The sequence below is a fragment of the Ornithorhynchus anatinus genome, chromosome X5 (genome assembly GCF_004115215.2).
Source record: "Ornithorhynchus anatinus isolate Pmale09 chromosome X5, mOrnAna1.pri.v4, whole genome shotgun sequence".
Lineage (NCBI taxonomy): Eukaryota > Metazoa > Chordata > Mammalia > Monotremata > Ornithorhynchidae > Ornithorhynchus > Ornithorhynchus anatinus.
Window position 1 is genome coordinate 15,617,144 of NC_041753.1, and position 14,708 is coordinate 15,631,851.

The 14,708-nt window shown below is 45.0% G+C and overlaps 1 protein-coding gene across 4 annotated transcripts in view; it reads right to left on the minus strand.

The window, feature by feature from the left end:
* MCC (MCC regulator of WNT signaling pathway) overlaps window positions 1-14,708 on the minus strand; it is a 341,667-nt gene that overhangs the window by 62,790 nt on the left and 264,169 nt on the right. For all 4 annotated transcript variants that reach the window (XR_003755957.2, XR_003755956.2, XM_029054919.1 and 1 more), the window contains 2 exons: window positions 12,896-13,059; window positions 10,000-10,206 (listed from right to left, as the gene is read on the minus strand). Coding sequence is in view for 2 of the 4 variants with exons in the window: in XM_029054919.1 (XP_028910752.1) it covers window positions 10,000-10,206; window positions 12,896-13,059 (371 nt within the window). In the remaining 2 variants the exon portion in view is untranslated. The remainder of the gene's footprint in view (window positions 1-9,999; window positions 10,207-12,895; window positions 13,060-14,708) is intronic.

The following is a 14,708-nucleotide window of genomic DNA, read 5'->3' on the forward strand; positions in this document are numbered from 1 at the left end:
TGTGTGGAATCTGCAAATTTGGAGACTCCATATCACAGGGAATGAGGTAGGGGGGAATAATAATAATCATTGTGCTATTTAAGCACTTACTATGTGCCAGGCACTCTACTAAACACTGGGGTGGATACCAGCAAATTGGGTTGGACACAGACCCTGTCCCACATGGGGTTCACAGTCTTGATCCCCACTTTACAGATGAGGTAACAGGCATAAAGAAGTGAAGTAACTTAATGAGTTGTCCAAGGCCACACAGCAGACAAGTGGCAGAGCCAGGATTAGAACCCATGACCTTCTGACTCCCAGGCCTGTGCTCTATCCACTACACTATGAGAGGGGGGGCTTTTGACATTCCTACAAACCTCACAGCCAGGCTTTAGGTTGTACGACTGCTAGCAAGCCTTTTGTGGGTATCAAATCTAAGATTCCCAGGATGGTGGCAGCAAACTAGTGAAGCGATTTCAGAGTGCATAGTTTTAAGGCACCTAATCCACATTTTCCCCCTTACATATCCTTGACCTCTCCCGCTACATTATCATCATCATCATCATCATCATCATAATGGTATTTGCTAAGCACTTACTATGTTCCAGGCACTGTACTAAGCACTGGGATGGATATAAGCAAATCGGGTTGGACACAGTCCCTTGTCCCACGTGAGGCTCACAATCTCAATCCCCATTTTACGGATGAGGTAACTGAGGCACAAAGAAGTGAAGTGACTTGCCCAAGGTCACACAGCACACAAGTGGCGGAGCTGGAATTAGAATCCATGACCTTCTGCCTCCCACACTCTGCATTCCTTTCAAACCATCCTTCTAAATGTGTCACATTCTCATCTCTCACTGCTGACCCCTTGCTCTTGGGATTCTCTTCTGTCCAGAACTCCTTCCCCTTTCACATCCAGCAGACTGCAGCTCTCCCCATTAACAATGAGGCTGGGGACAGGAGCCAAGTGAGGATGCCTCATACTGAGGGAAATGGAGAACTGCCCTCCACCACGGGGCCCCAGGAATTGGGAACAGAGACTTCCTGGCCCAAACCTCTGCTTCAGCCCATGTTCCCAAAGGATACGGCCCTCAGGGAGGGGGAATGGCAGAAGGAGCGGGGAGTACAGTGAAAGCTTCTCCAATTCAGGGTAAAAAGAGGAAGGAAGAGGTGCTGGTGGCAGGGGTGGAAGAGGAGGTCCAAGGTGGTGGGATCTGGTGCGCTAGGAGGGAAATGGAGGGAGAAAATTCAGGGCAGGTTGGATCCAGAAGGGGTGTTGGAGAGGGGTCTTGGCCCCATCTGGACCCTGGGTGGGTTGGGGCTTGATTAATCAGGTCAGAGTCCAAAGAGCCTGCGACACCCAGGAAGCCAGATGAAAGCAGGGGCAATGGACCCTCCCCTTTGTGACCTATGGGAAGCTGAACTCAAGTGTCTGATTACTTTCCATCACCTGGATTGGGCATTTGAGGGACTTGGATGTTGTTATACCAGACTTACTGTCTCTCCCTGCCCTGTCGCCCTACCTTTTTGGGAGAAGTTTCTCTCGTTGTGGTGAAGCATAGGTTTGGTTTGTTGGGTTATTTTGGGGTCCCCCCCCCAGCTGTTGATTTTATGCAGAAGCAGTAGTTCTCTCCTGGCCCTTCCATGTCTATTAAGAGTTAACCCCTGCATTCAGCTTGTTATATGAAGCTTTTGCTTGAAAAGGGCCACTCCTCTTTTGATAGTGGTGCACCATGCAAGTTTATCCTCAGCGACCGACCCCCAGTTTTCAGTTGGGCTGCAACACTGCCTGAGGCTTTGTTTTTACCATATCCTTAAAACACTTCCTCTCTAGAAGCTCAGTAGACTTTCACTGCCACCACATTCTACTTGACAATCTCTCAAAGGACATGCTGGACTCCTTGATTCAGTTTTCTACTTTCCTCGCCTATCGTTATGCAGTTGGTCAGTGTGGCCTAGGTAATGGATTTCTACGATAGCACATAGCTCTTTGTTGCCAATGTAAACTTTTGGTTGTGTATATGACTTTCCTGCTGAAGTCTGATGCATCACCTTACTTTTCATCAGCCTGTAAAGCCTGGCTGATTCAGTCAATTGGTTTACAATCATTTACTGTCCTCTTGGCCGGGTGCCTCTAGGGCCAAGTCATCTGTCTACAGTAATTCCTGAATGATGTTTCTAGGACACTGGATGATGCTCGAAGTCTGCGGAGTTGAAAGAGTTCCCCTGGGGAGTGGAAGTGTAGTCCAACCCCTGTATCCAGGTCTCTTACTGCATCCTCCAGCATGCCTGCATTAACTAAATTGAAAAGGACATGCCCGCTATACATCCCTGCTTTTCTCCACTGGCAATGGGGAATGGTTCAGGAAGGGCATCTTTTTTTTAATGGTATTTGTTCAGCACCAACTATGCATCAAACACTGTTCTAAGCGATGGGCCAGATGCAAGCTAATCAGGCCGGGTACAGTTTCCATCCCACTTGGGATTCACAGTCTAAGTAGGAGGGAAGATATGTATTGAATACCCATTTTCCAGTTGAGGAAACTGAAGCACAGAGAAGAGAAGTGACTTGTCTAAGATCATATGGCAGGCAAGTGGCAGAGATGGGATTAGAACCCAGGTCCTCCGGCTCTCAGGCCTATGCCTTATCCACTAGCCCACACTACTTCCCTGGGCTCTGACATAGTGACAACACTCTAAGTGTCCTCTATACAACTTTACCACTCAACTCTCTGTCTACCAACAGATGAAGACATGATTCTCTCTCCAAAGTATGAAGAAGTCTCTATTGCCTTCAGAATCAGGTAGAATGGCAAGCTCCTAGGTCTGGTAGTAAACTAGCCACGGTCTTCAAGCAGGGAGGAGATGTTCTGCCTGGTTACCTGCACACTCTTCCTCTACATACGGAACACTGGGAAAATGCTACAGGATTTTTAACATGTCACCATTACCATCATCTTCAAAACAAAAAGGGAGAGAACTAACTGCACAAATGGGAGCTCAATGATCTCCATTAGTCACAAATATCCTAGCCAGAGGCTTTCTGGACTGACTACTAAAAAGCATCATTAACCATACATTACCAGAGTCAAAATGAAACCCAAAGTAGATTATATTCACTGAATATTCACATCAGAAAAAGGAGAAATGCAGGGCACATCATCAAGACTTCTATATGAGGTTCATATACCTAACAAAAAAATCAATGGTATTTATTGAGTGCTTACTGTATGCAGAGCACTGTGCTAAGCACTTGGGAGAGTACAACAGAGTTGGTAGACATGCTCCCTGTCCACAACGAAAAGCATCTGAAACCTTGAGGAGACAGCTTTGGCCACTACTGAAAATGTTAGGCTGCCCTGAGAAGTTATCAAAACCCATAGATAACTCCATGAAGATAATGGCTACCCACAACAGAACTGGGGGGGGGTCAATCAACCAAGTTGATCTTTTCCCGATCACTAACAGAAGAAAGCAGGTCTGGGAACTAGGTTGAATCCTGTTCAATCCATCCAAACGATGATGTTCTAGCTGCAACAAGAGATCTGGAAACTTGTGCTAGCATACAATAGTCCATTCCTTTGGGGAAAAAAAAAACCATTCAACTGAAGATTTCTGAATCACTTATACTAGAGTTCATCAACACTAATGACTGTGCTATGGTTACACACACAAACGTGAGCACACGCATGCATACTTATGAACCAATTCTGAAAATCCACAAAATGCAGCAGACTGACAATGAGTCTGAAGACCAAAGTTATATACCAGCCTATACCTGGCAAATCCTACACACAACCAAGGATCAACATGAGTGGCATAGAATTGGAGGTTATCGCTAAACTCAGTAGCACGCAGTAGCACACTGATTCAAGGGCATTCAAGGGCAGACAAGGAGGTGGAAAGCAATCTAAAAGTGGGCTGGTTCTTTTAGGAGGCTGAAAGACAGTGCATGATGCCAATATGGCACCAAGATTCAGATCAAATTAAGGGAGCACGGGGCAATTGTAGCTTCCAAGCTTCTACAAGGCTGAGAGACTTGGGCCTACCACACACACGACACATTTTCTTCTAGAAAAGGTTCCACCGATGCCGCCAGTTTATAATATTTATCATCAAGTGGCAAGACAGGATCACAAACCACGAGATTCTACAGTGGAGTTGGGCCACTAGCTTCAAAGCAATGCTCATAACATCACACCCTCACTGGGACGAGCATGTGAGGAGAATGGATGACAAGAGGATGTTAAAACAGCTCCTCTAGGATGAGAGAAAATGGGGACACAATGGGGACAGGATGGATAGAAGAAACATTTTAAATACTGAAAGGCCCTGTACACTGTAATGTTGGTATTTGTTAAGCGCTTACTATGTGCCGAGCACTGTTCTAAGCGCTGGGGTAGACATAGGGGAATCAGGTTGTCCCACGTGGGGCTCACAGTCTTAATCCCCATTTTACAGATGAGGGAACTGAGGCACAGAGAAGTTAAGTGACTTGCCCACAGTCACACAGCCGACAAGTGGCAGAGCTGGGATTCGAACTCATGAGCCCTGACTCCAAAGCCCGTGCTCTTTCCACTGAGCCACGCTGCTTCTCTAAGCTGCTGCTTCACTGTACATTCCTTGTGAGCAAGCATCACGTCTACCAATTCTGTTATATTGTACTGTTCCCAAGGGTGTAGTACAGTGCTATGGACACAGTAGGCGCTCAGTAAATACCACTGATTGATTGACCCAATGAAGGAAAACATCAAATGATGTAGCAGAGCAGTGGATGGTTGGGAAGACAGTCCCAGAACACAAGATTGGTCTGGAATGTAGCAATCCAACAGAGAGGATGGTCTTAGACTGGAGATTTTGGGAAGATCACTGACACCAGGAGGGAGAAATGAAAACAGCACCAGGCACTATGCAAAAGTACAGCAGGGGGCAATCTTCACATGTACAAAATGTGGAAGGAATTATCTGTCACACAGCTGTCCCATCAGGAACACCTGTTCAAACTGATGAAATCTCACTGTCATAACATTTAATTGTATTTATTGAGCCCTTACTTTGAGCAGCACACTGGACTAAGCACTTGGGAGAGTACAATATAACAGAATTGGCAGACACATTCCCTGCCCACAGCGACCTTAAGATCTAGAGGCACTAGCATCATCTTTAAACCTGAAAGAGAGCTGGATATTTGAAAATCCAGAACTAACGGTAGGGGTGACAAGGGAAAACAAATGATCTTGGAAAAAAATCAACCTAGCAGTTCACTGTATGGAAGCTTGAATAAGCCTGATGGCATTAGTAGCTCTCTGGGTTCTCGGGGGACCATTTTCTGCAATGGAAATGCTTCTGTGCAAATCAACTGCTGCCCCACCCAACCTATTGATGATGGTTGAGAAATGTTCCCCAGGAGTATATTGGGTTTCTTTAACTTTTACAATCTCACTACACCAGTTGGCCTCAGAGGCTGCCAAATTTGTTAAAGAGATTTCTCCTAAACTCTCAACACATGTTCTTCCAGTGTTCATTATGATGCCTTTTTTGGTGGGGGGGCAGGGCGGGGAGAGAGAAATGACACAAGGCGTGAGAGGAAGGAAGATGAGGAAGGAAGGTAGGTAGGTAGGTATGACAAACATAAGTCTACGCTGACTGTTAGAAGAGACTGTTATTGTTTCTCTTCATTAAAATAACCGGAAAGCTAATTCCCTGCTTATCACTGTTTATTGGGTTATTCGAGGAACAAGATGCATTATAGCAGAGTTCACCGTATTTAATCCCGGTACCTCTAGGTTACCAGATGGCCTAATTTGGGCAAGGTGGTCATGCTTTTTGGGATTCTGCCTGTCAGGGTGCATGCCTGAGGCGGGACCCATTAGGAGCCTGCTTTGGCCAGGGCAGAAGCAGAGAACCACTCAGCTGCTTGGGTGATGGAGGTGGCAGGGCTTTGGAGGGAGGTTGCTGGCTCCCTCTTCTGCTGCAACAGCAGTAGCTGCCACCACCATCACCGGCATGACTGAACCAGCACTTCTGAGCCATCGATGGAAGTACTGACCTGACTGGAACCACTGCCATCTGGTTGCACTGGGAACTTCCATCAATGGGTCAGAAGGACCAGTTCTGGCCCAGCTGGAAGGCTGAGACTGCCAGCACACACTGGCACTGGGAAGTGGTGGTGGAGGTGGATGCTAGCAACGTTGGCTACGGCTCCACACCCACTCCATTGCTCTCCCCTTCGTCTCTCCCTCTTTCTGGTCCCTTGCTCATTTTTTACCGTACAATTTTTTGGGGCCCAACTTAAGAAAGCACACCCCCATTCTGCCCTAAGCCCTAGAAAACTCTCTAAATAAGCCACCAAGGAAATCAAACTACTATTATTTTCACCTTGAGCTTTCAGGTGATTCTGGGGTGGTTGTTTGGAAGGAATCCATCACCTCTATAACTTTTTATTTTCTAAAACAACCTCCCTTTAGGGAGAGATGCTGATTCACCACAGGAACAAGGCAAAAGTTACTCACATCTAGCCCAGATTACTTATGACTGGTATCTGTTCAGGGCAACGTCCCTCCCCCTCCAAAAAAAAAATCCCATTGCCAAGTCTCAGTTAGCATTTTGATCAGTCATGGCCCCCTTAGGGTGATGACTAAGGAATTGTTCTAGAGAGGCCAAAGACCGAGAATCAAACAGATGGATTCCTTCCCAGCTGAAGAAAGGCATGGAGGCAGGGCACCCCTGTAATGGGTTGGAGGGAGAACATGTACACTGCAATTTGGCCCTGTGCTGCGACTGAACAGAGGGCTACAGTCTCAGGGGCTCTTTGAAGCCTTTCTATACAGACTCACAGAACAGTCTGTATGACCGAGAGTCTGGCTTGCTCTGGGCTCCAGCAAAGATTCCATGGGTCAGAGGCTCAGGTGGCAGAAGCATCAAAAGGCTTGCCCAGCCCAACAACCTAAATAAATTTTTCACAATTAGTTCTGCCACACCTAACCAAGGGGCACATTAGCAAAATGACAATATGGTCCAAGGAAAGATGGTTCTTTCGGAAACAAATACCTCCTAAATTTTAAATGCCTATTCTTCCTCGTGAATTTATCCCATGGAAAGTAAACTCACTTTTGTAAGTGTGAGCAATTTAGGGCCTCCATTATTGCTAACCTAAAGAAATAAATAATTGCCCCATTAACTAATGACCCGTGAGAAACAATGAAAATCTATATGTGTGTGGCTTCTTAGCTACTGCTCTGCAAAGCAGCACAATCTGTTAACTGAATGCATTAAACACCTAATTTAATTAAATCTCTAACTAGCCTCAGAAAACCCATCGAGAGCACTTTGATTGCAGGCATTGGGTTAAAGTAACAGACCTATTGATCTGGTCAATTTAAGTTTATATTCTCGATCTAATTAAGGTGGATGAAGCAAAACCACAGTTTTCAGGAACCCATGCCCCTCTCTGCTAGGAGAACAACATACTGTAAGACCATGGATTCGGGTTTGCTAGTATAATATAACCGGTCATCAGAATACCACCTATGATGGACAAGGGTGAATTTTATCAACAGGCATCCTCTGGAGGGCTTCACCATCCTGGTGGGTGTTGTGCAGCATTACAATTTATTTGGTTAATTCTAGTGCCACACCTGGCTTGAAATAAGGACGAAATCCTGTGGCTAGGAGTGTGAGTTGATCAAAGTGGCTATGCCATAACTGGAGGCAGAAACATCAGTGTTTGAGACTTTCCTATTAAGGTTCATTACAAAAAAAAATCCAAGTGTGTTAACATGATGGCGTTCTCATCAAGTAATGCAGGAGGCCATAAAGCCCACTGACCTATCTCCAAGCAGGGGCAGCTTTACTCAGAAGTTTTTTTTTTAAAGAGTAATTTTAGTGAGCGGAGGTGATAGGGAATTGTTCAGACATGGAGCCTTTCAATTCTAGATCACTAGTGGAACTCCAAACCAAATCAAACACAAATCTTAGAGCTTATTCTTATGTCTGGCCCTCAAAGCTAGTTTCCTGGCTCCCATCGGTGCTATGGTTGATCTCTTGGCAGGGAACCAGCACAGAATGAGGGGTGGTGCGGCGGTCATTTCACTTCGCCAGCTCTCATGCTCAGGAGAGGGAAGAGGTTCACTCCTAAGTGAACCTCCCTGAGGGAATTTTAATTAATGCCTTATATGTCACCAACTTGTAACCAATCAGAGGGAAGGACTGGGGATGGATGGGGAATCAGGGGTGGGCGAGTGGGGAGAGAAGAACCAGGGAGTTGGGAAAGAAAACCCTCGGCCATTTTGAGGAGAGAGGCCCTGTTCATGGAGGCTCTAGAGCCTGGATACCAGGAGGGCAGCACAGGGAACACCCTGAAGACCAGATAAGTCAAAGAAGGTTCAGTGCCAAGTGGAATGATCATCACATTTCCTGCAGGGAAAATGTGTCAAGCAATGGAGGTGCCCTGGGGGAAATGCTGCTTCATCCTTAAACCCATCCTTAGTCCCAGACCAAGAGAGAGAGCATAACCTTTTTTTTTCCATTCTTAACTTACTAGGTGGCCACAAAGGGCCATGCAGTTCTAACTGGCAGATTCAGCAATCTGATGGGGAATAAAGTGTTTTCCTCTCTACAGCATTATAATTACATCTAACAACATTTCCTGCATAAGGGAGTGCACAAATACACATAATCAAAACACACACACATCAGAGTAAGCCTAACTAAATAGGGCATTAGCTATAATGATCTAGTGAAACACCCAGCTGATTACAGGTGGTTTGGGCTTTAAGCAGTATATTAAATTCATTTCCTTGCTCAGATCAAAAAAAAAAACAAAAAACCTTTGCTGAGTGGGTGATTTATTTTGACTGCTATCCCACATAATCAGTTACTTAGAGAAGCAGCATGGCTCAGTGGAAAGGGAATGGTCTTGGGAGTCAGCGGTCATGGGTTCTAATCCCAGCTCCACCACTTGTCAGCTGTGTGACTTTGGGCAAGTCACTTGACTTCTCTGAGTCTGTTACCTCATCTGTAAAATGGGATCAAGACTGTGAGCCCCATGTGGGACAACCTGATCACCTTGTATCCCCCCAGCGCTTAGAACAGTGCTTTGCACATAGTAAGCGCTTAACAAATGCCATTATTATTATTATTATTATTAATAAAGCAAATGCCAAACAGCACTGACCTGCAAGAAAAGGCTTATCCAGATAGGGGGAGAAGGAAGGTGCCCCGTTCAATTAGGACTTGTCACTGAGTAGGTGTAAATCCAAACTTAAAAAAGATAGATTTCTCACAGAGAACAAGCTAAAAAAACCCCACAGAACACCCCAAACCCTTGCAGGTGCCTTGTTTAGAAAGAAAGCAGTAATTACATATGCTAATATTTTGCTGAATGGCATCACATTTTTCAAAGTTGCCTTTTAAGCAGAAGGAGTAAATCAAACAAATACTAGAAGTCAAATGAAGTGTTCTATGAGTTTTCTTCTCTGAATTCAATTTTCTTTTGACTGGATTTCTACTCTGAGCCCAATTAGAAAACAAAAAGGGCTTCATTTCACCCTCTGGGGTGGGAGTGGAGATGAGGAAAGAATGAGATTGGGGACAGCTGGGGCAAATCCATGTTATGCCCTCAGGGAGTTATTTCTTCCTACCAGAAGTCCAGCCCCTCTCCATCACAAACCAAATTCACAACCAAAGACATGTTTGTTGGTCACAGGAAAATTCACTGACCGAACATTGGCTTTTTCTGCAAACCGGTTAGAAACATCAACTTTGAGGATGGCAGACATTCATTGATATAATTAATCAAGACTGCCCACCAGAGCCAAGCCCACAAACCAAACTTCTGCCCCAATTTCTCATCACTTTCGCCCAAAGTGAAACATTGGCAAATCCAAGTCTAAAACATAATTTCACCAATTGTCCCTTGGGATGATTAGCAGGCCAATTTTTTTTTGGACTGGGGGCCCTGAGATGATCGGCCCCATTCACCACACAGAGAATCTCTTAAGATGGATCTCTTACCCTTCTGCGCAGTCTGTCCCTCTCTTCCCGGATGGCATTCATGGTGGCCTTGGTCCTGTTCAGTTCTTCTTCTTTACTGCACAGCATGGCGGTCAAACTTTCGTTTTCTTCCCTCAGGCCAGAAAGCTCCTTTTCCCAGCGAGATCTTTCTTCAGCCAAGTTGGGATACAGGTCCCGTCCCAGCACCCCTTCGATCTCTTCAACGGTCTGCAGTCCACCCCCACCAAGAAAAAATAAAGTGATCAGACTCGAAGGAAAGGGAAAAAGAGTAGGGCCCATGAGAAGTTACAGAGTATGCCACTTGTTGGCAAATAGTAATTACACTTAATGACATCTTTAGAAATAGTCCACCATAATCTCTCCATTGTATAGATTGGTTAACTGAGGCAAAGAGAAGTTATGTGACTTGCTCAAGGCTATACTGTTACCAAAAGTGCCCCACAAGGCAGCAAAATACACTCCTTTCTTCTACATACTTGTATCTGGAGAGGTAACTGCAGTGTCAAATATCAAATGCATATCTTCATGGCTCTGGCTTCAGAGTTTCAAACATACATCACTAGTCTGCAAACTGCTTTTCCATTTCTGCTAGGTAGTAACTTTTATAATTTCTGTGAATTGCAAAAAGCTGCATGTTCTCTGCCAAATGTGACTTGAAACCTTCAAAATTACAGGCTTTTATCACAAACAGATCTACAGATAATGCAGGTCATTAAGCCACAATGAAGCTCTCCTGGTTAGATGAGAATTCAGAATGCATGGAGGAGCTTCAATCTGGAGAGCTGAAAAGCACAACAAACCTCAGTGATACAGTTTGAAAAACATGGCAGTGGAGGCTCCCTTCAGTGGTAGAGATGTATTTCACCCAGTGCTGAGAACAGTGTCCAGTACTTAGAACACTGTGTGGCACATAGTAAGAGCTCAACAAATACCATAATTATTATAAAGATATGGTATACACTGAAATAAAAGAGTCTCTCAATACTCAGTAACAGAGGTTACATAAAGTTTCCATATATGTTAAATCTCTGGATTGAAAAAGGCAACTACATGAAATTAAAACAAAATGGTCACTGATAATAATAATGTTATTTGTTAAGCGCTTACTATGTGCAGAGCACTGTTCTAAGAGCTGGGGTAGACATAGGGGAATCAGGTTGTCCCACGTGGGGCTCACAGTCTTAATCCCCATTTTACAGATGAGGTAACTGAGGCACAGAGAAGTTAAGTGACTTGCCCACAGTCACACAGCTGACAAGTGGCAGAGCTGGGATTCGAACTCATGACCTCTGACTCCAAAGCCCGTGCTCTTTCCACTGAGCCACGCTGCTTCTCTTGCTGATCTTGCTGGCAGTGCTGCTTGTCAATCACATACAAACTTTTAAACCCTGCTGCTTCCCCCTCCTTCTAATTCATGTTAGTGTCTGTCTCCTCTGATGGAGTCTAAGCTCCTTGAGAGCAGGGATCATGCCTAGATATTCTATTCTACTTTTCCAAGTGTTTAGCATTGCTCTGCACAGGCTAAGTGCTCAATAGATGCCACTGACTGATTCTAATACTCCTAGAAAGATGAGGTCCTAGCTAATTCAAATTAAGAAAAAGAAAAGATGGTGGGTGTTTATACACACAGAGAGAGAAGGGCAACACACAATGAGAAATGCAAGCCAAATGGCCCAGCATAAGTCCATAGGCCCTATGGAATGTCTCCTTGCTGGCAGAGCCTCTTCCCTTCTTTCTCAGCTAGGTAGATCCTTTTCCTGCCAGTCTAGGGGCTTCCAGCTCAGTCTTCCCCATCTACTTTCTCTTCTGTTCTCACAGGGAGGGTCCCCTCGATTTTCTTCACTTTGCCAGGGTTCCCAACCTAACAAGAGCAAGAAAAGTTCCTTAAGTGGATTTGGGCTCAGTCTCAATAAGAATGCAGTAAAAAAAACCCCAGGTTTTCTTTTTTTTCCTTATTAAGAGGACACACGTTGTTGTTGTTTTTTCCATGGTTTTGGTTAAGCACTTACTATGTGGTGGGCACTGTTCGAAGAACTGGGGTAGATACAAGCTAATCAGGTTGGACACAGTCCATGTCCCAAATGGGGCTCACAGTCTTAACCTCCATTTTACAGATGAGGTAACTGAGGCACAAAGAAGTAAAGTGACTTGCCCAAGGTCATATAGCAGACAAATGGTGGAGCTGGGATTAGAACCCAGGTCCTTCTGACTCCCAGGCCCATGCTCTATCCATTAGGCTACGCTGCTTCACTGGAATTGAATAAAGAAGGAAACACATTGCACTGCAGTGCAGAAAAGTAAGGAAAAGCTTATTCTAACATTAAAAATGCTTCATTTTGTTTTGGGCTGTCAGGGTGCCCTGAATCCCAAGACTTCTTGTTGGGGGCCACTCACTGCTCCAGCCCCAAACCATTCTCCTGCAGAACTGAGCCACTTCCTCCCAGTTATTAAGTTCCTATCTGGTGGCAGGCTAAGTGCTTTTGTAAAGTGCATGAACTTTCAGACCCCTACAATAGTAGTAAGTATGCATACAACCTCCTCCCATATTCACTGCCCCTGCCACATACCCTGAAGCAGTCTTTTGCTGAAGACCATGCTGAAAGATTGAATGCTACTTGCAACAGTGTCCAGAGAGCGGCTTGGGCCCTGGAAGCATCAATGACTAATAATCTAAAGATTTTTATGAGAAACTCCCTCGACTGTACCCGTTCCTAGAATGGTGGTAACTTGGACCAGTGGCCCATTCTATGGGCTTTCTGGCTTGGTTTGGGGGAGACAAGGTTTGGGGGAGGATATTTTTTTTTTAATCGACAGGATGGAGAAGGCAGGAGCGAGGACAAAACAACGGAGAGGGACTGAGGCTGTTTTCCTTGTATATCGCATTCTTCTCACTCACCTTAATGGCCAAGTCACAGTGTTCGCTAGCTGTGGTGAGCTGTTCGATATGTCTATCCACTTCCGCCACTGAGAGGCTGCAGCTGCTCTTCTTCCTCCCGCAGACGACATTCTCTAGTCCTGTCAGGACCCTCTGTAGCTCTGAGTTCAGGTCACTACAGTTATCTAGAAAATGGAGTTGGTGGGGAAGGAAAGGGAAAATGTTACACACGTGCATCACACTATAAGCCAAGCAAACGGCACCCTTCACCACTCTCTGTTGCAGTGGCAGATCCTTTAGGTCAAATTGCACATCTTTTCATCATGACATTTTTCCTCTGGTATTTCAAGGTGTCAAGCCCAAACAATCGAATATCACATGCAGCTACTGCAGACATCAGGATATGAAGTTGCAATTTAAAGGTCTTCAGTTGTACTCAGGCAAAAAATCATGTTTCATTACATGGTAAGGTGTCATGCTAATCGTTTCTGAATTCTCTTTCTTGCAACTTAGAGAGAAGCTGACATCTCCACACACTGCTCTAGTCAGCTATTATTATCACCAAATGCAGTCAAGTCATTTCCGATTCATAGCGACTCTATGGATATATTTTCTCCAGAATGTCCTAACTTCTGCCATAATTACTTCTGTTTTATTTGGGCTTGTCCCCTCTTCCCCCATTAGACTGTAATCCCTTTGAGGGAAGGCCTATTTCCTTTTTTTGGTCCCCCACAGCAGCCTCGGTTACTCCACCAGAACGGGGTATTTTACTTTCGGGATGTGTCTTAAGCCCAGCAGGACTCAAAGGTCCCCAGGCAGTTCATCTAGTCTTTTGGGTAGGACAGCACTGAAACCCTGTGATACATTGTTCTGAAAGGTTATTAAATCTGCATCCCCTTCCCGCTGCACTGCCCCACCCCCAATCCCTCTCACTCACACACCATTTTTTTTTTATAGTATTTGTTGAGCACTTACTATGTGCCAGCCACTGTACTAAGTGCTGGGATAGATACCAACTAATCAGGTTGGACACAGTCCATGTCCTATATTGGGCTCAGTCTTAATTCCCATTTTACAGATGAGATAACAGACAGAGAAATGACTTGCCCGGTCACACCGCAGACAAATGGCAGAGTTGGGATTAGGTCCTTCCGACTCCCAGGCCTATGCTCTATCCACCAAGATACACTGCTGCTACTCATGCCTTCTTTTCTTCATGCTAACAGAACCCAAGTCCCGTAACCACAAGCTCAATTTTTCAAACTTTCTCCAATATCCACTTTTTTCCTCTATAAGATTTCAAGAAATTATGACAAGTCCTTGGGGAAAGTGCATCACAAAAGCAAAGGTCTGGGAGTCAGAAGACCTGTTCTAATCTTGGCTCCACCATTTGTCTGCTGTGTGACCTTGGGCAAGTCACAACTTCTCTGTGCCTCAGTTACCTCATCTGTAAAAAGGGGATTAAGATTGTGAGCCCCACATGGGACATGGACTGTGTCCAACTAACCTGTATCTACCCCTACACTTAGTACAGTGTCTGACACATAGTAAGCACTTACAAAATACCATTAAAAAACAAAACTAAACCAAAAGAAAACTACACCTAATTCTCACATGGCCACTGTCACCCATCGGTCACTCCGGGACAATGAACACCAGTCCAGAGAAATCTTTAGGGAAAACACTGCAAACAGTGCATCTATCAAAATCACACCCACTGTAGAAATAGTCTGGTCTGACTGGAGTAACTGGGTCTCTAGACTTTCTTCCAGGCCTGGTGGATAGAGTGCAGGGCCAGGGGGCAGAAGAATCTGGGTTCTAATCCTGGACTCCA